The sequence below is a fragment of the Hevea brasiliensis genome, chromosome 4 (assembly GCF_030052815.1).
Source record: "Hevea brasiliensis isolate MT/VB/25A 57/8 chromosome 4, ASM3005281v1, whole genome shotgun sequence".
Classification (NCBI taxonomy): Eukaryota; Viridiplantae; Streptophyta; class Magnoliopsida; order Malpighiales; family Euphorbiaceae; genus Hevea; species Hevea brasiliensis.
Window position 1 is genome coordinate 2,936,573 of NC_079496.1, and position 25,382 is coordinate 2,961,954.

The 25,382-nt window shown below is 37.8% G+C and overlaps 1 protein-coding gene and 1 non-coding gene across 2 annotated transcripts; one reads left to right on the forward strand and one right to left on the reverse strand.

Moving 5' to 3' along the window:
• Window positions 1-1,488: 1,488 nt before the first annotated feature.
• On the reverse strand, window positions 1,489-1,595 carry LOC131179654 (small nucleolar RNA R71). Its single transcript, XR_009148542.1, has one exon. It is a non-coding gene; the product is annotated as a small nucleolar RNA R71 (small nucleolar RNA).
• A 17,099-nt stretch (window positions 1,596-18,694) lies between these two features.
• LOC110631955 (nucleoside hydrolase 3) lies at window positions 18,695-23,565 on the forward strand. The gene is made up of 12 exons (XM_021780008.2): window positions 18,695-18,955; window positions 19,400-19,579; window positions 19,717-19,827; window positions 20,246-20,581; window positions 20,696-20,872; window positions 20,971-21,255; window positions 21,410-21,532; window positions 21,642-21,839; window positions 21,967-22,220; window positions 22,311-22,515; window positions 22,658-22,963; window positions 23,132-23,565. Exons 1-12 carry the CDS (start codon window positions 18,710-18,712, stop codon window positions 23,420-23,422), a joined length of 2,712 nt encoding a protein of 903 aa, XP_021635700.2. The 5' UTR covers window positions 18,695-18,709; the 3' UTR covers window positions 23,423-23,565.
• The last annotated feature ends 1,817 nt before the right edge of the window (window positions 23,566-25,382 follow it).

Genomic DNA, 25,382 nt, shown 5'->3' on the forward strand with positions numbered 1-25,382 from the left:
TTAAGTTAAGTTTTAATCCTTAATAGATGGACTGAAAAGTGAATATTGGGGATGGATAATCTTGCAATAAACTTTATTTTCTTGGTGTTAGAAATAAGCTAAGAAGATTAAGGGGAACTTTCCAAAAATCAATTAGAGCATTAATTGGGTTTTGTTAGATTTGAAATACCGTGAAAATGTGGTTTGATTTAATGAAAACCAATTTTGAGATGCTTGAAAAAGGTTTCAAAAATTTAAGAATTGATTTCCCTCAAAATTGCAATTCTCATGTGTTTGGCTAAATTAGGGAAAAACCACATGCAAACAATATTGAAAATCCAATCTCTAGAATCAATTTATTTTTCATTGAAATTAGATATAAATCCTCCAAACCTCATAAATAGCAATTTAAATTTAAATCCAATTTAAATCCAATTTCTATAATCACTTTATTTTTATTTAGATTTAATTTAGATTTAATTTCTCTCAATTTCATAAATAGATATTTCAAATTAATTTTTGGGTAATCTAGTTTAATTAATTTTAGTTAATTGATTGATCTAGTTTTAATTCCTCAAATACCAATTTTAATTCCAAATTTCATTTTACATCTTTAATTTTTGTCTTAATTTTAATTTTTAGATTTTATTTTTAATATCTTTTAATTTTTGTCATTCTAATTTGCTTATACTTTTATTTCCAATTTAAGCACAATTCCCTGTGGGATCGATATCAATTTTTAAAACTATACTCATGACCGTGCACTTGCGGACACCGTATCAAGTTTTTGGCGCCGTTGCCGGGGAATTGTTTGTTTTTAAGTTGGATTTTAATTGTTTTAAGCTAATTAGAATTTTTATTTTCTTTTATTTTCACTATTGTTCCTTGTGTTTTTCAGGTACTTTTCTTGTTTATGAGACGATCGAAAAGCACAAGTGATCTCAATTGTTGTTCAACCGAGAATTGAAAAATTCACGAGCCAACAAAAAGGAGTACAAGAGAAGAAAAGAAGCAGAAAAAGAAGAACAACAAATATTTGAGCAAGAGGAGACAATAGAAAATATGGACAAACAAAATAGAGCTATTGGAGGAAACAATGGAGCAAATGAGCAAAACGCCCAAAAATCTGTGGATAATCAAAATGATCCTCAAAGAAGATCCAAGATAGACTATGCTTTTCCTAGATGTACTGATGTGAGAGATAATGCACCTATTATTGGAGCTAATCAATTTGAATTAAAATCGGTCTTATTCAAATGGTTCAGAATTCACAATTTGGAGGTAGCCCACTTGAAAATCCTCATTCTCATTTGAAGAAATTTTTGATGATATGTGGTACACAAAGACAACCCGAGTTTCGATGAAGTTATTCGGCTCACATTATTTCCATTTTCTCTTCGGGATTCAGCATTGGAGTGGTATGACTCACTCCCACAAGCTATTATAGCTACTTGGGAGCAGCTATCTCAAGCTTTTCTATCTCAATTTTTCCCACCTGGGAAAACTACTCATTTGAGGAATTTGATGGTAGCTTTTAAACCAAGAGATGATGAAACTTTGTATGAATCTTGGATGAGATTTAAGGAGCTTGAAAGGCAATGTCCTCATCATGAAATACCCAAATGGATGATTGTTGAATTTCTACACTGAGTTACTCCACCATAAGAAACACAATTGATTCACAAGCAGGAGGAGATTTCATGAGAATGACAAGTGAAGAATGCTATGATCTATTAGAGAAGATTGCTCATAATACCCATTTATGGGGAAATCCTAGAGCACTTGAGCCAAAGAAAGCTGGGATATATGAACTTGACTCAGTTAACTACATGAATGCAAAATTTGATCAGTTGACTCAGCTTCTTAGTGATTTTTGCACAAAGGCAACAACCTCAACTCCTACAACTATGCAACAAGTTGCCTTCACAAATGGAACTCAAAGTTGTGGAGTTGATTACTCTTCTTATGGTGATGATTATTTGCAAGAGCAAGCTGCTTATGCAGGAGGTTATCAACAAAAACCTATGGGAAATTCTTATTCTAATATGAACAACTCAACATGGAGACCACAAGCAACTTTTGCTCAACAAGGCCAAAGCTCAAATTATGCTCATAACCAGCAGTTTATGCAGCAGAACAAGCCTCAATTTCAGCCTCAATTTCAGCCCACAAGGCAACCACCACCTGGATATCAAGCAAGAGCACAACAATCCCTTCCACCTCATGAACCAAAGCCAACCTTGGAGAGCATGATGGAGAAATTTTTTGCTGAACAAAGCAAGATGAATAACAAATTGGAGGAAGAAATGCAACACATGAGACAAACCATGGATCAATTACAAGTCCACAACCGCATGTTGGAGACTCAATTGGCGCAACAAGCAAGCTCATCAGGAAGCAATTCCTATGGGAAACTACCTAGCCAACCACAAAACCCTCATGAACAATGTAAGTTGGTGACCTTGAGAAGTGGTAAAAAAGTTGGTCAAGAGAGTGAAAACAAGAGAGAAGAAAAAGAGAGCACAAAAGAAGAAAACTCAGTTGAGAGCAAGAAAAATGAAAAAGAAGAAGAAAGCAAAAGTGAGCAAGATGAGGGAGAGAAACCATACATCCCACCTGAACCTTACAAGCCCACCCTTCCCTACCCTCAAAGATTCATTAAGCACAAGCTAGACAAACAATTTGGCAAATTCCTTGAAGTGCTAAAGAAGTTGTATATCAATGTGCCATTCACTGAGGCACTATCTCAAATGCCAAGTTATGCCAAATTTTTAAAGGAGATTCTTTCCAACAAGAGAAGGCTAGAAGATTATGACACCATCAACTTGGGAGAGCAATGCAGTGCTATAATTCAGAAGAAGTTACCTCCCAAACTCAAAGATCCGGGTGTGTTTTCCATTCCTTGTCATATTGGTGATAATTGTGTGGCAAATGCCTTATGTGACCTTGGAGCTAGTGTCAGCCTAATGCCACTTTCAATATATGAGAAGTTGAATATGGGAGAGTTGAAGCCCACAAACATGTATCTTTCGACTGCTCAATTAAATATCCGGAAGGCATTCTTGAAAATGTGCCTATCAAGGTTGGGAAATTCTACATTCGGTGGACTTTGTCATTTTAGATATGGAAGAAGACACAAAAGTTCCTATCTTATTGGGAAGACCCTTTTTGGCAACAGCTGGTGCATTAATTGATGTGAAGGGTGAGCAATTGACACTTAGAGTGGGAGATGATCAAATGATATTCAACATCAATCCAGCCATGAAAAGGAAACATGAAGAAGTTGAGTCTTGTTTGCGTAGACATTATTGATGAGATTGTTCAAGAGCATTTCAGAAAAAGCTATCCACAAGACCCACTTGAAAATTGCTTAGTCCATGGTGGGAGCATTGATGATGATAATCACAACATGGCTACTTTTGCACAACACTTAGACAGCTCTCCACCACATCCTGACGCCACAATTTTTCAACTTGAAGGAGTGCAAAATTTGGAGATCAAACCACCATCATTAAAGGTAGAGGATGCTCCAAAGGTAGATCTTAAACCTCTTCCTTCCAACCTCAGGTATGCTTTTCTTGGACCCAATGAAACATATCCTGTTATAATTAATGCATCTTTGACTAATATTGAGAATGACAAATTGTTGAGAGTATTGAGAGAATATAGAAGAGTTTTGGGTTATGCAATTGATGATATAAAAGGAATAAGTCCAACAGTCTGTATGCATAGGATTTTCCTTGAGCCAAATAGTAAACCTTCCATTGAACATCAAAGAAGATTAAATCCTACAATGAAGGATGTTGTGAAAAAGGAAATCCTAAAATTACTAGCTGCTGGAATTATTTACCCTATTTCTGACAGTGAGTGGGTTAGTCCTGTGCATGTTGTACCAAAAAAAGGTGGGGTGAGTTGTTAAAAATGAAAATAATGAATTGATACCCACTAGAATCATACAGGTTGGAGAATGTGCATAGACTATAGGAAGTTGAACAATGCCACAAGAAAAGACCATTTTCCCCTTCCTTTTATGGATCAAATGTTAGAGAGATTAGCCAAGCATTCATTCTTTTGTTACTTAGATGGATATTCTGGTTTCTTTCAAATTCCAATCCATCCTGATGACCAAGAAAAAACTACCTTTACATGTCCCTATGGCACTTTTGCATATCGAAGGATGCCATTCGGATTGTGTAATGCACCTGGCACATTTCAAAGGTGCATGATGGCTATTTTTTCTGATTTTATTGAAGAAATTATGGAGGTCTTCATGGATGACTTTTCAGTATATGGAACTAATTTTGATTCATGCTTGACTAATTTGTCTAAGATTTTGCAGAGATGTGCTGATAATGATCTGGTGTTGAATTGGGAGAAATGCCACTTTATGGTCCAAGAGGGGATCGTTCTAGGGCATTTAATCTCAAATAGGGGAATTGAAGTGGATAGAGCTAAAATAGAAATTATTGAAAAAATGCCACCTCCAACCACTGTCAAAGGAGTGCGGAGTTTCCTTGGACATGCTGGGTTTTACCGGCGATTTATTCAGGATTTTTCTAAACTTGCTAAACCCTTAACAAATCTTTTGAATCATGATGTTAAATTTGATTTTAATCAAGATTGTATGGTTGCTTTTTGCAGGTTAAAGACGGCCTTAACAACAGCTCCTATTATGCAACCCCCGGATTGGACTTTGCCATTCGAAATTATGTGTGATGCAAGCGAGTTTGCTGTTGGAGCTGTCCTTGGCCAGCGAAAAGATAGAAAACCTTATGCCATTTACTATGCAAGCCGAACCCTTGATGAAGCTCAAGTCAATTACGCCACAACTGAAAAGGAGTTCCTTGCGGTAGTATTTGCACTCAATAAGTTTCGTTCTTTTTTTGTCAACTCAAATGTAATTGTTTTCACTGATATTGCAGAAATAAGGTATTTTATGAGCAAGAAAGAAGCTTAATATTGGTTGATTAGATTGATTTTATTACTTCAAGAATTTGATTTGGAAATAAAAGATAAAAAGGGTGTTGAGAATGTGGTGGTGATCACCTTTCTAGGATAAAACGAAAATAAAGATGATGAAATTGTGCCAATTGATGAGTTTTTCATGAATGAGCATTGTATGTGTTGAATTCTGCACTTCCATGGTTTGTCTTGATATTGTGAATTTCTTGTCTTGTGGTGTCTTGCCACCTGATTTATCTTGGCAGCAAAAGAAAAGATTCTTGCATGATGTTAAATTTTATTCTTGGGAAGAACCTCTTTTGTTTAGGAGATGCAATGATGGAATAATTAGGAGATGTATACCAGAGGAAGAAATGCATGATGTTATTTACCATTGTCATTCCTCTGAATATGGTGGTCATTTTAGTGTCTCAAAAGCTGTTGAAAAGTCTTGACATCAGGTTTCTATTGGCTTAAAATGTTTAAACATGTGAGAGACTTTGTAAGTGTGTGATAGGTGTCAAAGGGTAGGCAACATTTCCAAAAGAGATGAGATGCCCCAATACCATATTAGAAGTTGAATTATTTGATGTGTGGGAATTGATTTCATGGGGCCATTTCCATCTTCTTATGGGAATAAATATATCTTGGTAGGGGTGGACTATGTATCTAAATGGGTAGAAGCTATTGCTACACCTACCAATGATGCAAAAGTTGTGGTGAAATTTCAAAAAATTTGTTTTGACTGTTTGGTGCCCCACGTGCCATAATCAGTGATGGTGGTAGCCATTTTTGCAACCACCAATTTGAAAATTGATGAGAAAATATGGGGTAAAGCATAGGATTGCCACACCATATCACCCTCAAACAAATGGCCAAGTAGAAATCACAAATAGAGAAATCAAGCAAATCTTGGAGAAAACTCACAATAAGTCCAGAAAAGATTGGTCCCTTAAATTAGATGACACTCTTTGGGCATATAGAACAGCATTTAAAACCCCCATAGGAACTACACCTTATAGGTTAGTTTTTGGGAAATCATGCCATTTGCCCGTAGAGTTAGAACATAAAGCTTATTGGGCCATTAGAGCAATCAATTTTGATTTGTAAGTCTTTGGACATAAAAGACTTTTGCAACTTGATGAATTAGAAGAATTGAGACTTGATGCTTATGAAAATGCTAGGATCTATAAAGAAAGAACTAAAAAATGGCATGATAAGCATATCAAGAAAAAGGACTTAAAAGAAGGAGATTTGGTTCTCTTATTCAATTCAAGGTTAAAATTTTTTCCAGGAAAATTAAAATCAAGGTGGTCAGGTCCATTCAAAATTGTGAAAGTTTTACCTCATGGTGCTGTGGAAATTTTTGGTGAAAAATCTGGTAATTTCAAGGTAAATGGACAAAGGTTGAGGCATTATTTAGTCAGGAGCCAATTGAGAAAATAGCAACTTGCTATCTTTCTCATTCTCCATGAAATTTTGAGTAAGTATGGTCAAGCTAAAGACCTAAACTTAGCATTTTTGTGCATAACTCCCAATTTTTCTTTCATTTGTTTTAAGTTTTTTTTATATACTCCTTATTCAGAATTTAACATTGTTCTAATTTCCTTGTGCAGATGGGATGCAATGCATTGCAAGCAAATGAGCAATAAAAATTTTATTTAGCTTTAAATTTTAGCTTTCTATGCACATATAGCCAAATTATCCCATTCCTTGCACATTTTTAACATTGAGGACAATGTTCATTCTGAGTATGGGGGAGAGGGTAAATTTTTTGCAAAAATTATTTTTCCTTGCAAAAATTATTTTTCTTTTTCATTTGCATATAGCGACACACTCATTACTTCATACTTGTACATATTCACGTATATACACTGCATATAGCTTCATATACTTAGTTATGCATACTTAGTTGCATATAGGTTGACTAGACATTTACACTCATGCATTTCATTCACTCATTTAAAATTTTTGAATTTTTAAACCAGTCTTTGAACTCCATAAGCCACTTATTCAAGCAATCCAACTTGCCTTTAGATGGTTAGTGGAATGAAAGTTCCAGCTGGGTACAAAGTCTTAAGCATTATTCTTTCTCTTACTTAATAGCTGAAAATTAATATATCAATCTAGGTATGCAGATTCTGATTAGTTATTTTGAGTTTTGAGTGTCTGGATAAGCCTTTAAGGAAGAAAATGGTCATTGTCGTCTCACCATTCCTAGAACAAGCATCTTAGATCTTTCAAAGCGAAATTTTTAACTTGCATCTGATAAGAATATGATTTAGGCATTCCTTCATATTTTAAACCTCACATTTAGCCTTAACCTACCCCAATTTCATTTTAACCCTTGCAAACCCCCTTGAACCTTAAATCCCTAATTTCTTTGGAACCCAAATCATTTACCGAGCCATTAAACCTAAACACTACCACCTATCTATGAGAATAGTATTTTAGCAATTAAGTGCATAAAAAAATGATAATGATTTAAAAAAAAAAAAAAAAAAAAAAAAAAAAAAGGCTCAGAGGATTGAAACATCTTGAAAAGTGCTAGAGTAATTGTGAAAAGTTGAAAAGGTCACCAAAATATCCCAAAGGTAATTTTCGGTGTGACATGAAATAGGGACCAATACAAAATCAAAATAAAATAAAATAAGCATAAAAAAATAGTCCTTTTGTATAAACATTGTGATAGCACTTGAGCTTCATTGAGAATTTCTTTCCTCTTGATAAAAAAAAAAAAAAATAAATAAATAAAAAATAAAAAATAAAAAATAAAAAAAAATAAAAATAAAAATGGATGCACTTTGAGTTTCATATTATTCTCATATTTTGTTTACCTTATTCCCTTTCTTTGTTAACCACAATTCTACCTTATTAGACCCCATTACAACCCTTAAAAAGACCTAATGATTCTTTGAAAAATGCTTGTTACATTAGTAGAGTTAGATCTTTTATGCTTGCATATGGGTTTGGCAATATAACCTTCCATACATTACTCACCATCTATTTGAGACACATTGGCTATCTATTTCATTTAGGTTTGTTTTGGCACAATTGACTCTTGTAGTTGGTTGGTATTTGTTTGGGTTGATTGGTTAATTCTTAGCTATTCTGTAAAAGTTGAGAGTGCTTGCTTCATTCTTTGTGCTTTTGCTGGTGGGAATTTGGAATGTTGGTGGCTAGAGGTAAGTTGGTAGTTTGGATTAGTGAATTTTTGAGTTTTCAAAGACTGATTCTATTCCCTTCCAAATGAGTTTTAATGAAATTTTGCTTGAGGACAAGCAAGAGTTTGAGTATGGGGGAATTTGATGCATGCATTTTATATCATCATTTAGGAGTAATTTTTGCACATAATTTACCCTTATTCATAGCTATTATTTTAGATATTAATATATATTTAGTCAATTTTCACATCTCTTAGTTTAATTTTTGGAATTTATTTGTTTTGTAGGTTAAATCTGGAGAAATTTGATGTATTTTGATCAGAGTAGCCATTTGAAGGAGATTAAAATCGAATTGCAAAAATTTTGAAGTTGAAAAAAAAAAAAAAAAAAAAAAAAAAAAAATGGCCGAGAGCGACACAACCCGCGACACAACAGACTCGGCTTATGTCGCTTTCTTGGAAAATAATTGACGTGGCATTTCCGTTACTCGACTTTTACCTCACTTTCTCTAGATCCTTCCCCCTTTTACCCATTCTAGAACAATCCCTTAGCCTATATAAAGACCCATTTTATCACTTTCTTGGGATATAGAGAGCATAGAGAGCAAGGGAGGCATTTTTAGAAAGATAGAAAGAGAGCAAGGGAGGCATTTTTAGAAAGATAGAAAGAGGGAAAGGGAGGAGCATCTTCTGCATCTTCTTCCAAAGAAGGATCAAGTTTCTGCACTTTTCGCAGAGATCTGCTGCAAATTTGCTAGGTTTTTCTACCCCTTTAGCTTACATTTCCATTATTTCTTCATTTCTTCATTTGGGTTTGTCTTTAAACAATGATTTGTGAGTAGTTGATTGAGATTCTAGAGATGGGTTTGTAAATATTGATTTGTTTTGTGGTTTTGAACCGATTTAGCCATTTAAATGAAGATTGTTATATTTTGATTTATTGCTTGTGTGCTTATTTCCTTGCTTGATGAATGGGCCTCATTAAGTTAAGTTTTAATCCTTAATAGATGGACTGAAAAGTGAATATTGGGGATGGATAATCTTGCAATAAACTTTATTTTCTTGGTGTTAGAAATAAGCTAAGAAGATTAAGGGGAACTTTCCAAAAATCAATTAGAGCATTAATTGGGTTTTTGTTAGATTTGAAATACCGTGAAAACAGGGTTTGATTTAATGAAAACCAATTTTGAGATGCTTGAAAAGGTTTCAAAATTTAAGAATTGATTTCCCTCAAAATTGCAATTCTCATGTGTTTGGCTAAATTAGGGAAAAACCACATGCAAACAATATTGAAAATCCAATCTCTAGAATCAATTTATTTTTCATTGAAATTAGATATAAATCCTCCAAACCTCATAAATAGCAATTTAAATTTAAATCCAATTTAAATCCAATTTCTATAATCACTTTATTTTTATTTAGATTTAATTTAGATTTAATTTCTCTCAATTTCATAAATAGATATTTCAAATTAATTTTTGGGTAATCTAGTTTAATTAATTTTAGTTAATTGATTGATCTAGTTTTAATTCCTCAAATACCAATTTTAATTCCAAATTTCATTTTACATCTTTAATTTTTGTCTTAATTTTAATTTTTAGATTTTATTTTTAATATCTTTTAATTTTTGTCATTCTAATTTGCTTATACTTTTATTTCCAATTTAAGCACAATTCCCTGTGGGATCGATATCAATTTTTAAAACTATACTACTGTGACCCGTGCACTTGCGGACACCGTATCAACCGCTCGATGGATTTCGGTGTTCTTGGTGTCTATGGAAAGCTCTCGACGAGTAGATGAGTTTAGACACAAGACCCGATCCGATTGGTGGCCGGATCGACCGAATTTTGGCCGGGAAGACGAACGGTCTCGCGCGCGCGTCGCTCCACTTCGGGAACCGTTTTCCGGCGTTCCAGGCGGCGGCCGGTGGACTGGGATGGCTGGGGGTGGGCGCCGGCGAGCTGGGGTGGCAGGGGAGGCAGCGGCGCGGCAAGGAGAGGAGGGAGGAGAGAGAAAAAGGGAGAGAAGGGGAGAGGGGTCGGGACGCGCGGGGAGGAAGAAGGAAGAAAAAGAAAAGGCCGGTCCGATTCGACCGGTCCGATCCAGTCCGGTTCGATTCGGCCGGTTCAATTTAGGATACAAAATTTTGAATTTTTACTCTGCCTTGGGATAGAAAACGAGGTTCAAAAATTCCAAAAAAAATTCCAGAAAACTCAGAAAAATTCGTAGACTCCAAATATATTTTTAGTTTTGCCACGTGGTCTTTAAATTAATTTTTAAAAATCATCAAAGTTTATATTTTCAGAAAATCGAACCCGATTTTTAAAATCCGAAAAATCTCAAATAATTTCTTAAAATTTAAATAAAATTAAAATATCAATAATACTCATAAAATAATAAAATTTAGAATTTTTGGGTGTTACATTCTTCCCCCCTTATAGAAAATTTGTCATCGAATTTTACACAAGGCAGAATAAAGTACATGATTACACATTGAATAGATAAGGGTACTTGCTACGCATGTCCCGTTCTGACTCCCAGGTGCACTCTTCCACTGACTGGCTCCTCCACAAAAACTTAACCATAGGGATCTGTTTTGATCTCAGCTGTCTCATTTGGTAGTCCACTATGGCTACAGGTTGCTCCTCAAATGTCAAATTCTCTTTTAGCTCTATTACATCCGGTTGTAGTACATGAGAAGGGTCTGAAATGTATTTCCTGAGCATGGAGATGTGAAACACAGGATGAACGTGAGAAAGGTTGGGTGGTAGCTCCAACCGGTAGGCAACTGCTCCAACTCTATCAATAATCTCAAAAGGTCCAATATGCCGAGGTGCCAACTTGCCCTTCTTTCCAAATCTCATGACTCCCTTCATTGGAGAAACCTTCAGGAATACATAGTCGCCTACTGCAAACTCCACATCCCTCCGTCTGGGGTCTGCATAACTCTTACGCCATCGAAAGTCAAGTTTCAATCGTTCCCTGATTAAAGGAACTATCTCTGAAGTGTATTGCATTAAGTCTACATCATGCACCTTCGCTTCTCCCATTTCCGTCCAACACAGAGGAGACCTACACTTTCTTCCATATAGTGCCTCATAGGGTGCAATCCCTATGCTAGAGTGATAACTGTTGTTGTAGGCAAACTCCACCAAAGCTAGCTGATCATCCCATTGACCTCCAAAATCCAAAACACTCATGCGAAGCATGTCTTCCAGTGTTTGGATTGTCCTTTTCGACTGTCCATCTGTCTGAGGGTGGAAAGCCGCATCAAGTTCAATCAGGTGCCAAGTGCCTCCTGCAACTTTCTCCAAAACTGAGAAGTGAACTGGGGCCCTCTGTCAGATATTATGGAAGCCGAAATTCCATGCAATCTGACTATTTCTCGAATGTAAAGTCGAGCATACTGTGCCACATAGTATGTAGTCTTCACAGGCAAGAAGTGAGCTGATTTAGTTAGGCGGTCTACAATTACCCATATCGAATCATATCCTCGCGTGGTACGAGGCAACCCAGTCACAAAATCCATAGTAATCATTTCCCACTTCCATTCTGGGATAGGGAGCTCTTGCAGCTTCCCTGACGGTCTCTGGTGTTCAAACTTCACCTTCTGACAAGTTAAGCACTTGGACACAAAGTCTGCTATGTCTCTCTTCATGCCATTCCACCAATAGCTATCTTTCATATCATGGTACATCTTGGTGGAGCCTAGGTGGACATTGTACAGTGTATAGTGTGCCTCTCGCATGATTTCATTTCTGAGATTGTCCACATTGGGCACACATATCCTGGAACCTTGCATAAGGGTGCCATCATTGGCGAATCCAAACTCACCACCTTCACCTTGCTGTACTCTTTCTATGATCTTCATCAATTGTTAGTCTCTGTGATGGGAAACTCTAACTCTGTCTCGCAAGTCTAGCCTCACTGAAAAGTGTGCCAACAATACCCCCTCATCCGAAAGATCTAGGATTAAACCTTGATCCATCAACTCATGTACTTCCTGAATCAACGGTCTCTTCTCTGCTGAAATGTACGCCAAACTGCTAGAAGATTTTCTGCTTAAAGCATCTGCTACTACATTGGCCTTCCCAGGGTGGTACTGGATGGTGCAATCATAGTCTTTCAGAAGCTCCATCCATCTCCTCTGTCTCAAGTTTAAATCCCTCTATTAGAAGATGTACTTCAAACTCTTATGGTCGGTGTATATCTCGCATCACCATACAGGTAGTGTCTTCAGATTTTTAGTGCAAAGACTATAGCTGCCATTTCTAAATCATGGGTGGGATAGTTCTGCTCATGCCTCTTCAGCTGCCTTGAAGCATAAGCCACTACTTTTCCATTCTGCATCAAAACACACCCTAGGCCAACTCTGGAGGCGTCACAGTACACGGTGTATCCTTCACCGCTCATAGGTAGTGTTAACACAGGGGCAGTGGTTAGACACTCCTTAAGCTTCTGGAAACTCTCCTCACAGTCATCTGTCCAAATGAATGGAACATTCTTCCGGGTTAACTTAGTTAGGGGAGCCACCATCCTGGAAAAATCTTGCACAAAACGCCTATAGTAGCCAGCTAAACCCAGAAAACTTCGCACCTCAGTGACTGTTGTAGGCCTAAGCCAATCGATTCTGACTTCAATTTTCTTGGGATCCACTTGAATGCCGTCACTAGAAACCACGTGTCCCAAGAACGAGATGCTTTCTAGCCAAAATTCACATTTTGAAAATTTGGCATACAGCTGGTGCTCCCTCAAAGTCTGCAACACCATCCTCAAGTGTCACACGTGTTCTTCCTCGGTCCGAGAGTATACCAAAATGTCATCTATGAATACGATGACAAAACGGTGCAAAAATGGCTTGAACACCCTGTTCATCAAGTCCATAAAGGCTGCTGGTGCATTAGTGAGTCTAAAAGACATCACCAAGAACTCATAATGACCATATCTTGTCCTGAAAGCTATTTTGGACACATCCTCATTCCTGATTCTCAACTGATGGTAGCCTGATCGCAGGTCTATCTTGGAAAAGAATCTAGCCCCTTGGAGCTGATCAAACAGATCATCGATCCAAGGAAGTGGATACTTGTTCTTTACAGTCACCTTATTCAGCTGTCTATAGTCAATACACAACCTCAATGACCCATCCTTCTTTCTCACAAATAGAACAGGAGCACCCCAGGGTGAAGTGCTCGGACGTATAAAACCCTTGTTCAAAAGCTCCTGTAGTTGCTCCTTTAGCTCTTTCAATTCTGCTGGCGCTATCCTGTAAGGTGGCATTGATATGGGGTTTGTACCCGGAACAATATCAATGTAGAACTCTATTTCCCTTCCTGGTGGCAACCCTGGAAGCTCCTCTGGGAAGACATCTATAAATTCTCTGACAACAGAAACATTTTCCATTCTGACACCTTCTACAGATGTATCTCTCATCAATGCCAAATATCCTTGGCATTCACGCCTCAACATTTTTCTAGCATTAATTGCCGACACCAAATTATATGGAGCCACGCTCCTATCACCATCAAAGCTAAACTCTTCTACACCAGGTATATGGAAATACACCTTTTTGTTCCTGCAGTCTAAAGTGGCATAATGAGTTGCCAACAATCCATTCCCAAAATCACATCGAAATCCATTACTGGTAGAGGAACCAAGTCTGCTGGGAGGATCTTTCCATCCACTACTACTGGGATATCCGGAAAAACCATGTCTACATCTATGTTGTCACTAAGTGGGGTAGCTACAGACAAAGGGCATTCTAAAGTTGCAGGGTTTCTACCCAATCTCATGGCAAACACAGGGGAGACAAATGAGTGCGTAGCACCCGAATCTATCAAAACACGATCCTCATAGGAACAGACCAGAAGAATACCTGCCACAACTGCATTTGAAGCCTGAGCATCCTGATGGGTCAGGGTGAAAACCCAAGCTTAACCCCTACCCTGAGTGGCAAAACCTTGATACTGACTTCTACCTCCTGATCTGCCTCCAAATCCACGTCCCCCTTGACCTCGGCCCACATCGAATCGATCGCCGCCATGCCGAAGCACCAGGATACAACTGACGAGGAACATTTGCAACAGAACCCTGTGACCCCATCTGTGACTCACTGAACACGGGGCATTCCCTTGCAAAGTGACCTAGTTGGACACACCTGAAGCATACTTATGAACCCATCATACAAGGTCCTGAATGTCCTCTTCCACACTGTGTACAAGGTACCAAGGAGGATCTGAACTGCACTGTAACTATCAGACTCGAACGTGACCACCGCCGATCCGCACTCGGTCTGAACCCTCAAGGTTTGTGTCTAAAACCACTCTTCTTGTTCCTACTTTTTCCTCTGTAATTACTTTGGCCACCACTGTCTGGAGCACCCATATGGGGAACACCTAAAGAACCCTCTGCCCTGTTTTTCTTTGCTCTTCCGCTGTCATCCACAGCATAACTAATCTCTATCTGTCTGGCTTGATCAACTATCACATCAAAAGACTGATCAGACATCATGGCCAGGTTTGCATACCTCCTATCAAGCCCCTTTAGGAACCTCTTCACCTTCATAGTTTCTGTAGATACTGCTGTAGGGGCATACCTGCTCAATTCCAGAAATTCTGTAGCATACTCATCTACAGACCTGCCATTCTGTCTTAAGGCCTCAAGGCCCACTGCTTTTGATCCCTGAAGCTTTTTGGCACAAACCGATTGATGAACAGTTCCACAAACTGAGCTCACGACAAACCCTCCATCCGAGGTAATATGTAATCATTCATCCATTGTCTAGGCATAGGCCCCATGACATGCTGCATACACTCTATAAGTCTTCTATCAGTCAATTGCAATTCTGTTCCTGCCTGTCTGCAGGAATCCAAAAACCGATATGCATCATCTGACACATCATAAGTTCCAGGCACCAACTTCTTGAAATTAATTATCTGTTTGTAAGGTTCCCCTCTTGGTGCGGTGGACTGCTGCTGCTATGGAGGGTGGACCATATACTGTGCCATCATATCGATGGTTCTCTGCAACCCAGCTAGAGGCTAGAGTAGCTGCCATTGGGTCCATGGGACCCTGTGCCATAAAAGACTGATCCTGAACTGACGGCAGCTGCTCTTCTACTTGAGCAACTCTAGGCCTCTTACCCCGCCTCCTTGGGGCAGGCGCCTCATCTCATCGACACCTCATCCCGTGGCCGACACCTCGTCAGCACATCCGGTTCAGTGCGTGCAGCTCTCCTGCTTCTACGCATTTTCCTGAAATTCAGCAGCATTAGCCCACAAAATTCAAAACTACACATTACACAGCTCTATAAACTCATATTTATACACAATAAATGAAGCAGAAATTAGAAGCAAAGATGACAATGCAAGACGAATGTGGACCCTATTTTCGGCATGTGACTCCTAGTAGACTCTTCCCAACACTTTAGATGAACATTCCCTAAGAATCTGGAGCGTAAGCTCTGATACCACATTTGTCACGACCCAACCTATGGGCCGGACCAGCACGAGGACCTAGGCCAGCCTAAAGCCCCTGAGGCCCGTAGTAAGCCTAACTATTCATTAATTCAACTCTAAGGCCCATTTGGGCCCAATTTCAAGAAATCAACCGGACAGAGTCTGGCTATAAAGTGAACCTTTCAACGGGGAGTTTTTGACTCACCCGACCTGTAAACAAAATATATCATCAATTGGGGAGCTCAGCTCACCCTCCACATACTCACATCAACATAAAGATAAATGGGAGCTCAGCTCCCTCATCCAGCCCATCAAACATGAATATAATAATTTTACAGGTCCACATAACAATTTATATTACAGACCCGAATCATTTAAATACTTCTAACACATGCGAAAATTCTAGGAGTAAATAAAATTACACAATTATTGATAAACAACCTGCGAAGGAGAAAAGCAGGTTAACCACAATAAAATCCTCCTGTAGCTTGAAAAAAATTATTGAACAGGAGTGAGCGTTCGACTCAGAGAGTAAAATATCAATTTTAACCATAATCTCTATAACTATCTAAAACTAATGCACCCTGTAGAGTGAAATGCAACATCAGCAATAACTTCACATCATAACAGCAAAAAGGTAATTTGGAGCACTCACACACCCAGTAATATCAATCATAATATACGGGAGCTGATCCCCTATACAGCTCTCTTAAATCCAACCTGGTGCCAGCGAAGAACTCAAGCCGGACTTTCGCTTAATATACCAAATCGGGGCTCCCAGTGAAGAACTCAAGCCATGACTACCCCGAAGGATCAGGTCCCAGCGAAGATCTCAAGCCGTGACTACCCGTCCTATCCATAGTCCACACCACATCACAAGCACGCCAACGCACGCACACTGCTCCAAATTACCACAACAACATCCATGGCACTTTTACAGTTATTAATGCAACATAAATCGTGCCTAGAGTTTATCTACATAGATATATGCATATAAGTGATATATGGGCATGCTTGAACATATAATAATATCGAAATTACAATTAAAATTAATATTTTACTCACAGACTTGACAATGGTCACTGTGGCGGCTGGGCGAAGGAAGAAGGCTGTCCTGGCTCACATGACAATTACATTACAATTATTTAATACAATTGACTCAATACAAATCATGAAAAGACCAAATACGTCCTAAGCCGTGCCGAAAATCCGGCAGAGTCTCCCCTATACCTAGGACCTACCCAACCTGCAAAAGGACTCAAAAGACACTTCTATATTCACAATCCATATATCTACAACTCAATCACATCACACAGCCGCTCCTGGGCCCATCAAATCAGTCACCCATCACAATATGTAAAATTTCAATTTAGTCTTTATAATTAATCATTTTTGCAAAAACTGCTCAAATAAGCTCTAAAAATTCTAAAACTTTGCCCCGCGGTCCTTAGCAATATTACTAGGCTATTGCAAAAAGAATCATAATTTTCTGAGCTACCACGAATATTTTATGAATTTTTTTAATCCTATTTAAGCACTAGAAAATTACGAAAAAATTAGGTTCGGGTTTACCTTTGCTGATTCCGACTTAGGGAACGCGCTCGGGACGTCTGACAATGGGGGGGGGGGGGTAGCCAAAACCTCGATCCAATTCGGAGACTTTTCCGGTAGTGGGTCTGTCTGGCCAAAAATTCACAGACCCGGACAACTATCGAATTTTCGTGAATTGAGGATACCTACACGAAGCCCACAATACGGGGGTTAGTATAAAATTTTTACGGAATTTTCTAAGCTCATTTAATGCTCAGAAAAATACTGCGAAATTCCGTGGGACCCATCGAAAAACGGTGTCGGAAAATTTTGAACTTTATATCCCCGCGAAGCTCTCGACGAGTGGAGCGCTCTGGTACTCTTGGTTTCCTCGTGGGGTTTACGGTTTGTAAACTTCCCGAGCAAAAATTGGACAAACCGCTCGATGGATTTCGGTGTTCTTAGTGTCTATGGAAAGCTCTCGACGAGTAGATGAGTTTAGACACAAGACCCGATCCGATTGGTGGCCAGATCAGCCGGCTTTTGGCCGGGAAGACGAACGGTCGCGCGCGTGCGTCGCTCCACTTCGGCCGCCGTTTTCCGGCGTTCCAGGCGGCGGCCGGTGGACTGAGACGGCTGGGGTGGCAGGGGAGGCGGCGGCGCGGCAAGGGGAGGAGGGAGGAGAGAGAAAAAGGGAGAGAAGGGGAGAGGGGTTGGGACGCGCGGGGAGGAAGAAGGAAGAAAAAGAAAAGGCCGGTCCGATTCGAACGGTCCGATCCGGTCCGGTTCGATTTGGCCGGTTCGATTTAGGATACAAAATTTTAAATTTTTACTCTGCTTTGGGACAAAAAAAGAGGTTCAAAAATTCCGAAAAAAATTTCAGAAAACTCAGAAAAATTCGTAGACTCCAAATATATTTTTAGTTTACCACATGGTCTTTAAATTAATTTTTAAAAATCATCAAAGTTTATATTTTCGGAAAATCGAACCCGATTTTTAAAATCCGAAAAATCTCAAATAATTTCTTAAAATTTAAATAAAATTAAAATATCAATAATACTTATAAAATAATAAAATTTAGAATTTTGGAGTGTTACAACGCAAGTCATTCATACCTGAAATCCGCACTTACAGCATATCCGCTTATTTGCTTGATTTTGCAGCCATTGATTTGTGGAAAACTCAGATTCTACATTACATTTCTGCCCAATCCTGATTTGGAAATTAATAACAAAAAAGAGCAAACTAGGAATAGAATCAATTACCAGTAGCCTCAGATGGTATGCCAAGAGTAATACAACTAAAAATTGACCAGGCCAGCCCCATGAACATTCATCACCTTTTCAAATTAAATCATTTTTCTTGTTATAAGATAATGATACCCTTTTCTTCTTCTTGGGATTTCGTATTCCAATAATCTATTCCAGTACTGGTAATGAACATATAATTGCTTCTCCTTTGTCTCTTCTCTTTGATTGCTGCCATGCCATATTTATTGTAATCCTTCACATGTGAACCATTTTATATCTTAAATATTTTCAACTCCAGCTACCTAGTCTTAGTCTTCTCTTGTATCCTTCTGAGCAGTTTCTTATTACTCTATGCTTTTTTTGCTCTTCTTTTTTTCTTCAAGACTCATATGGATGAAACAGTTTGCAGGTTTGCAGTGAATATATTCTTGAAGTTTGTGATTGGAATACAGAAAATGTTATTGCAGAGGACTTTCTGGGTGGTTTTTGTATTGATCACTGGACTTGCTGCTGCTAATTTGCATACTGTGGAGGGTAGGCCACATCGGATTCTTCTGGATACAGATGTAGATACCGATGATTTCTTTGCTCTTTTGTACATCTTGAAGCTTAACAGATCAGAATTTGACTTGGAGGTGAGAGTCTTTACGTTCTGATGATTTTACAATTTTACAGATCAGATTCTCTTCAGCTTTTGCTCATTTAATGAAACATGTGTAGGAATTTTACAATTTTGAATCATGATTGAATTGTTGCAATGGTTAAATTACTCCTGAAATCATCATTTAAAATTTGGTTGCAGCAACTTGTTGCTTGTACTACTATTAGCTTTTACTCTGTGAGGATTAACTCAGATAGTTTTATCTAATCGAATCAGCTCATCGTTCTGTCAAAAGTGTTATGTGCTTATTGGATATGCAGAATGTTAAAATGCACCTTTCAAGTCCTTTTTTCCCTCCTCTTTTATGGATTTCAGCTACTTAACTTATCCTAGTTTGAAAGAAAATCTATCTGTACAAAGGCAGCTTTTCTGGCATTACCAGAAAGATTTAGTGACTCTAGTTATCATCCTGGCACAGGCAATTACTATCAATGCAAATGCATGGACTGATGCAGGGCATGCTGTGAACCAAATCTATGACATTCTTTACATGATGGACCGCGACGATATACCGGTTGGAGTGGGAGGTGAGGGTGGAATACTAGAAGATGGTACTATACTTCCAAATGTTGGTGGATATCTTCCTATAATTGAACAGGTGAATTCAAGCTAGCACCCTTTTTCAATCTAAGAAGAAGAAGAAGAAGAAAGTTGCATGCTTGATTAGTAAATGTCACATTATTCTCAATTTCTTGTACACTGGTTAAGTTATTTATATCTATGGATATTAAATAGGGAAATTCAACAGCAGGAGGCTGTAGATACAGACAAGCTATTCCTTTAGGTCTTGGAGGAAGGCTAGATATTGATACCAATTATGGAGTAAGGAAAGCTTTCCTACCACAGGTATGCAATTGGATTTTTTTTTTTTTTAAGTTCGTAGTCCATATCAGAATTTCCCGTGGAACTAAGCTCCAACAGCTAAAATCAATTCAAGTTCTAGATTTTAAGAGATGTCCTTTTAAGTACCCAAATCAGTCTGGCTTAAACAAAAGTTTGCTTCAACGACGCTAGACAGATTCGGATACTTATCTTTTTCCCCCTATAAATAGCTGAATCTCTTATTGAACTGATTTGAATATTCATTGTTTTTCCCCCGAAAATAGTTGAATCTCTCATTCAATTGATTCGGATATTCATCATGTCCTTTACTTCATGTTATAATATTCATCATGTCCTTTACTTCATGTTATAATATTCATCATGTCCTTTACTTCATGTTATAATATTTGTAAGGAGCTCACAGATTCTGTTCATAAACCAGGGTAGAAGGAAATATTCTCCTCTTCGACAACCTACTGCCCAGCAAGTGCTGATGGACAAAATATCTGCAGGTCCTATTACTGTGTTCATAATAGGAGCTCATACAAATTTTGCCATTTTCCTTATGAACAATCCACACCTAAAGAAGAATGTTAAGCATATATATATAATGGGAGGTGGTGTGAGGTGTCGAAACCCAACGGGTTGTTGCGCAAAAAATTCCAGTTCATCTTGCCAGCCAAGACAGTGCTGTGACCTCGGAAATCTGTTCACAGACTACACTAGCAATCCTTATGCTGAGTTTAATATCTTTGGAGATCCTTTTGCTGCATACCAGGCAAGCAACACATAGAAACTGTTTAGGAAACTATGATCCTCGGCAAGTTTTTCCAATTATGAACACTAAAGATTGCCTGCAAAAGGCAGTGACACACTAATGCTTTTATTTCAGGTGATCCATTCTGGAATACCAGTCACCCTGGTGCCCCTGGATGCAACAAATACAATTCCTATAAATGAAGATTTCTTTGAGACATTTGAGAACAGCCAGCATACATACGAGGCACAATATTGCTTCCAGTCCTTGAAAATGGCTCGTGACACTTGGCTTGATGACCAATTTTATACGGTATTTTCTTTAAGATGTTTCTTTATTCAACGTCTTATGCAAGTTCCATTCTCAAAAACATTTCCTATGAGGCCAATAATGTAGTGAACTTCTTGCAGAGCTATTTCATGTGGGATTCATTTACATCTGGTGTAGCAGTTTCTATCATGCGTAATTTGCATAACCAAAATGGAGAAAATGAGTTTGCTGAAATGGAATATATGAACATAACCGTAGTTACTTCAAATGAACCTTATGGGATATATGATGGTTCAAATCCATTCTTTGATGGCCGTAAAGTTCCAGTGTTTAATCTAAAGAAAGGTGGAGTTCACAGTGGTCATGTTCAGACAGACCTCCGAGATCCATTCTGCGTTGTGCAGAATGGGAAGGGAAGATGCCAGGTAACTATATAAAACATACACCTCTAAATGCTTGATATCTCGTTCAGCTTGTTAAGGTAATTAAAGTAATTTATAGCATGAAGAGTTGCCTGATGTTTTCCCTTCTTCAAATTTTTCATAATCTTGGACCTTTTTTTTCACTTACTGGGGACAGGATGGCTATACAAAGGAGGTAACAGGTTCGCAGGGGGTACGTGTTCTCGTTGCTACGAGAGCAAAACGCAACCCAGACACTAGTAGTAAACTTGACAGAGCATATTTCAAGAGTTTCTTGGATGTAAGTTCATTTAATTACTAATTTTTCTTCTAAAATTCTTGTTGTTTATTGCTTTCAATTATTGGATGCTTGATATGCAGAGAAATCGCTTTTTTTTTTTTTGGTGAAGGTTCTAAATCACCCTCAAAAAACTGGGAGGTTCAATTTTACAACACAATTTCCTTTTTACAAAGAAGTTCATTACAAACCAGATTTTAGAAGCAAGAAACTGGGAAAACCAGTTGTCTTCGACATGGATATGAGTGCTGGAGATTTTCTTGCTCTATTCTACCTTCTTAAATTACCTGTAGAAGTGATCAACCTCAAGGCAAGTGATGTTTCTCATTTTCTATCTAAAATTAGATGCATGTTAAACTTGGAAACTAAGCTATTCTGCTTCATTCACAAGGCAAAACATTAAATTGAATTTGCCACCTGTTGCTGTTTTCCTCCAGGCTATTATTGTGAGTCCAACCGGCTGGGCGAATGCTGCAACTATCGATGTAGTTTATGATTTACTGCATATGATGGGTCGTGATGATATTCCAGTTGGTCTTGGAGATGTATTTGCATTCAACCAATCTGAACCAATTTTCTCTGCTGCTGGAGACTGCAAGTATGTTAAGGCCATCCCACATGGAAGTGGTGGATTTTTGGATTCAGACACCCTATATGGGCTTGCGCGAAATCTGCCACGAAGCCCCAGAAGGTACAATTTTGTTGGTGGTGGATATTGTTCGTGATATTCTGTTTTCTGCTTGAATAGTGTAGTACTCAAAATTTGTTTTTTATTGTCAAGGTATACTGCAGAAAACTCTGCAAAATTTGGAGCTCCTCGCGACACAGATCACCCTGAACTTAGACAGCCTCTAGCACTCGAAATTTGGGAGTCCGTAGTGCAAAAATTGGAACCAGGATCTAAGATTAGCATATTAACCAATGGACCATTGACTAATTTAGCAAAGATTATCCTGTCAAGGAAAAATTCAAGCTCTGTGATTCAGGTCAGTGGACTTGTCAGTTCAGGAACAAAACATTCTGTTAAGACTGCCTGGTGAAGATATCATCTGCAAATTGTGCACACATAGCTACGTTGCAGTGAAGTTTAGATATAACACATTAAAGTGGTTTCAATTTTCATTGCAGGATGTGTCTGTTGTTGGAGGACACATTAGCCATGGCAATTTGGACAAGGGAAATGTCTTGACAATCCATTCTAATGAATATACAGAAATGAACATTTATCTTGACCCCTTGGCAGCAAAGATAGTTTTTGAGTCATCCCTGGACATTACACTCATTCCACTCGACGCCCAACGCAAAACAAGTTCATTCTCCAAGATCCTACAAAAGCTGCGAAAGACGAACAGGACCCCTGAGGCATTGTTTGCCCTCCGTTTGCTGTCAAGGCTTTACCGGTTGCAACAAACTCACCACAGATACCATCACATGGTAAAAAAAAAATCTGATAACTAGCCTGATGTTCTTTCAGTACTATACCATGAAATAGTATAATTCCAAAAGAAAAATCTCAACTGCTTTATCATTAATTACTATCTTGGTTCTTGGCTTTCCTGCTTGCTGTTTTTGCTGATATTACTGAACGATGTTATTCTGCAGGATACATTCTTGGGGGAAATTCTTGGTGCAGTGGTCTTGGCCGGGGATCCTTTGCTGAATCCTATCTTGCAAATCAAGCCCATTAAGGTCCTAGCTGAAGGTGTTGAATCCAAAGATGGACAAATTGTGGTGGATGAAAAACAAGGAAAATTGGTGAAAATATTGGAAAGTGTAGACCCTGTAGTATATTATGATGTTTTTGCAATGCAATTGGGAGTTAAGAACCAATCCGCTGTCGTAGGAAGCTTCGAGGAGCAGAGGAGAATGTGGAGTTCACAACCAAATTCTTGAAATCATAGTAATGGATTGGACTAATTATTCTTATAGCAGAAAGTTGCTCGATTTCCTGGTAAGATACAAAAGTTTCATTCTTATCACTAGAAAAAGAAATAGCTTAGGAAACATGAAGACATACCATTGAAAAGTTACTTCTTTGATTCTCTTGTCGGAATAAAATTGTCTGCAATCCCATAGTTCAAGTTAGAAATGTTCGACCTGTAAACACTAGAAAAATATGAAGATGTTCATGCATGGCTTTGATTTTTATTATCACTAAGTCACCAAACTTTATGGTTATTTCATTAAAGTCATTCAACTTCAATTTGAGTATCATTAAAGTTATTGTGACCGGAGACTTATGCCAGTCCCGAACTAGCAAGATGGTTCAAAATCAAGCTTGCCAAACTCTCAACATGATTAATAAAAGTAAAAATGATGACATCCTTTGAAGGAGACTATTCAATATTTGATTTGTACTCATTCAAGCAGGCCATCTCAATAAAGCAAAGGTTAAAAACATGGAACTGTAGATTTCTAAATCAAACATCATTGTTAATTTGCTAAAGTTTTCTCAGTCAAAGATGCTTCTTAAGATTTGTTTAGATTGACCTTATCACTAATTAACACTTAATAGACTTTTCTTTTACTCATAATCTTCTCACTTTGTGTATTTCTACATGGATTTACATTATTGTTGGTTGAGCTGTCAAGAAAACCTCACTCCCTCTTCCCAACAAGAGGTGGCCGGTTCGAAATCAATCCCATTTACAATCAAAATCGAATCTAAATTAATCAAAATTAAATTGATTAAAATTAAGTTTGATTCAAATTAGAGCTGATCTATTTGATTTTGGGTTAAAACCCATTTTTTCCCTTTTAAAGAAACTTGACCATTCAATTTGATTAAAACCCGAGCGACAATTCAATTTTATACTGATTTTGATCCGAAACTAAAACCAAACTGTGGCCGGGTCAGCTGCCAAACACAATTGGCATTCATTTTGAAACGACTAAAAACATTAGGCTTAAAGTTCAATTAAGCCCATTTTAAATTTTTCATTCAATTTAATTCAAAAGTAAAAAATTTTTTAGATTAAATTTCTTGATTTAATATAAAAAATTTCTTAATTTCTTTTATTTTTGGAAAAAAAATTAAGAAGTTTAAATTAAAATTTTTATACTAAATTGGACAAAAGATTAAAAAATGAATTTAATTAAACTTACCTAAGAAGGCTAAATTGAATATTTTGCCAAAAAAATATTTGGTGATTTGGTACTGGTAATTGACTTATCATAATGTTGGAAATTTATAATGAGAAGCAATAGCAAAGAAAGATATGGAGAATCTCACATCACCACTTCCACGTCTGTGCAGCAGCAGACAAAAACAGACAGCCTCAACAGATTCCTACTGACCTTGGGAATCAAATCTTTGTCATTGATTTGAGTATTCCAGGACCCTACATTTATAAAAAGCATTGGCTGCTTGAGCGTCTTCTTCTTCTTTTTCTGATTTTTGTGTCCATAGACAACTGCTATAACTGTGGCCTGTGGGATGCACCCTCATATGCATATAAAGTTGGTTAGACTTCCCAAGACAAGGAACAGTAATAGGGAGATCAATTCCCCACTTCCCATTATACCCACCAAATTAATCATCACATCCATGATTACAAAAAAGATGGTGATCAAGAATTCAAATTTGCAGATGAAGCTGATTACAAGGAACTCAAAATTTAGCTGAATTTAAGAATTGTGGCATTCCAACTAACAGGATCCTAGGAATGCATCAGGTGAATGCATGTCAAAATTAACTCATGAACCACATCAATGGTGCAGATTGAATCAGCAAAGTTAAAAATCCACTTCCATATTCTACTATCAGCTGACAGAATATTTCTCCACTAAAGTCATATTTATAGATAATATAAAGAATAAAAGATTAGAAAACAAGTAATAAATATAAGAGAAG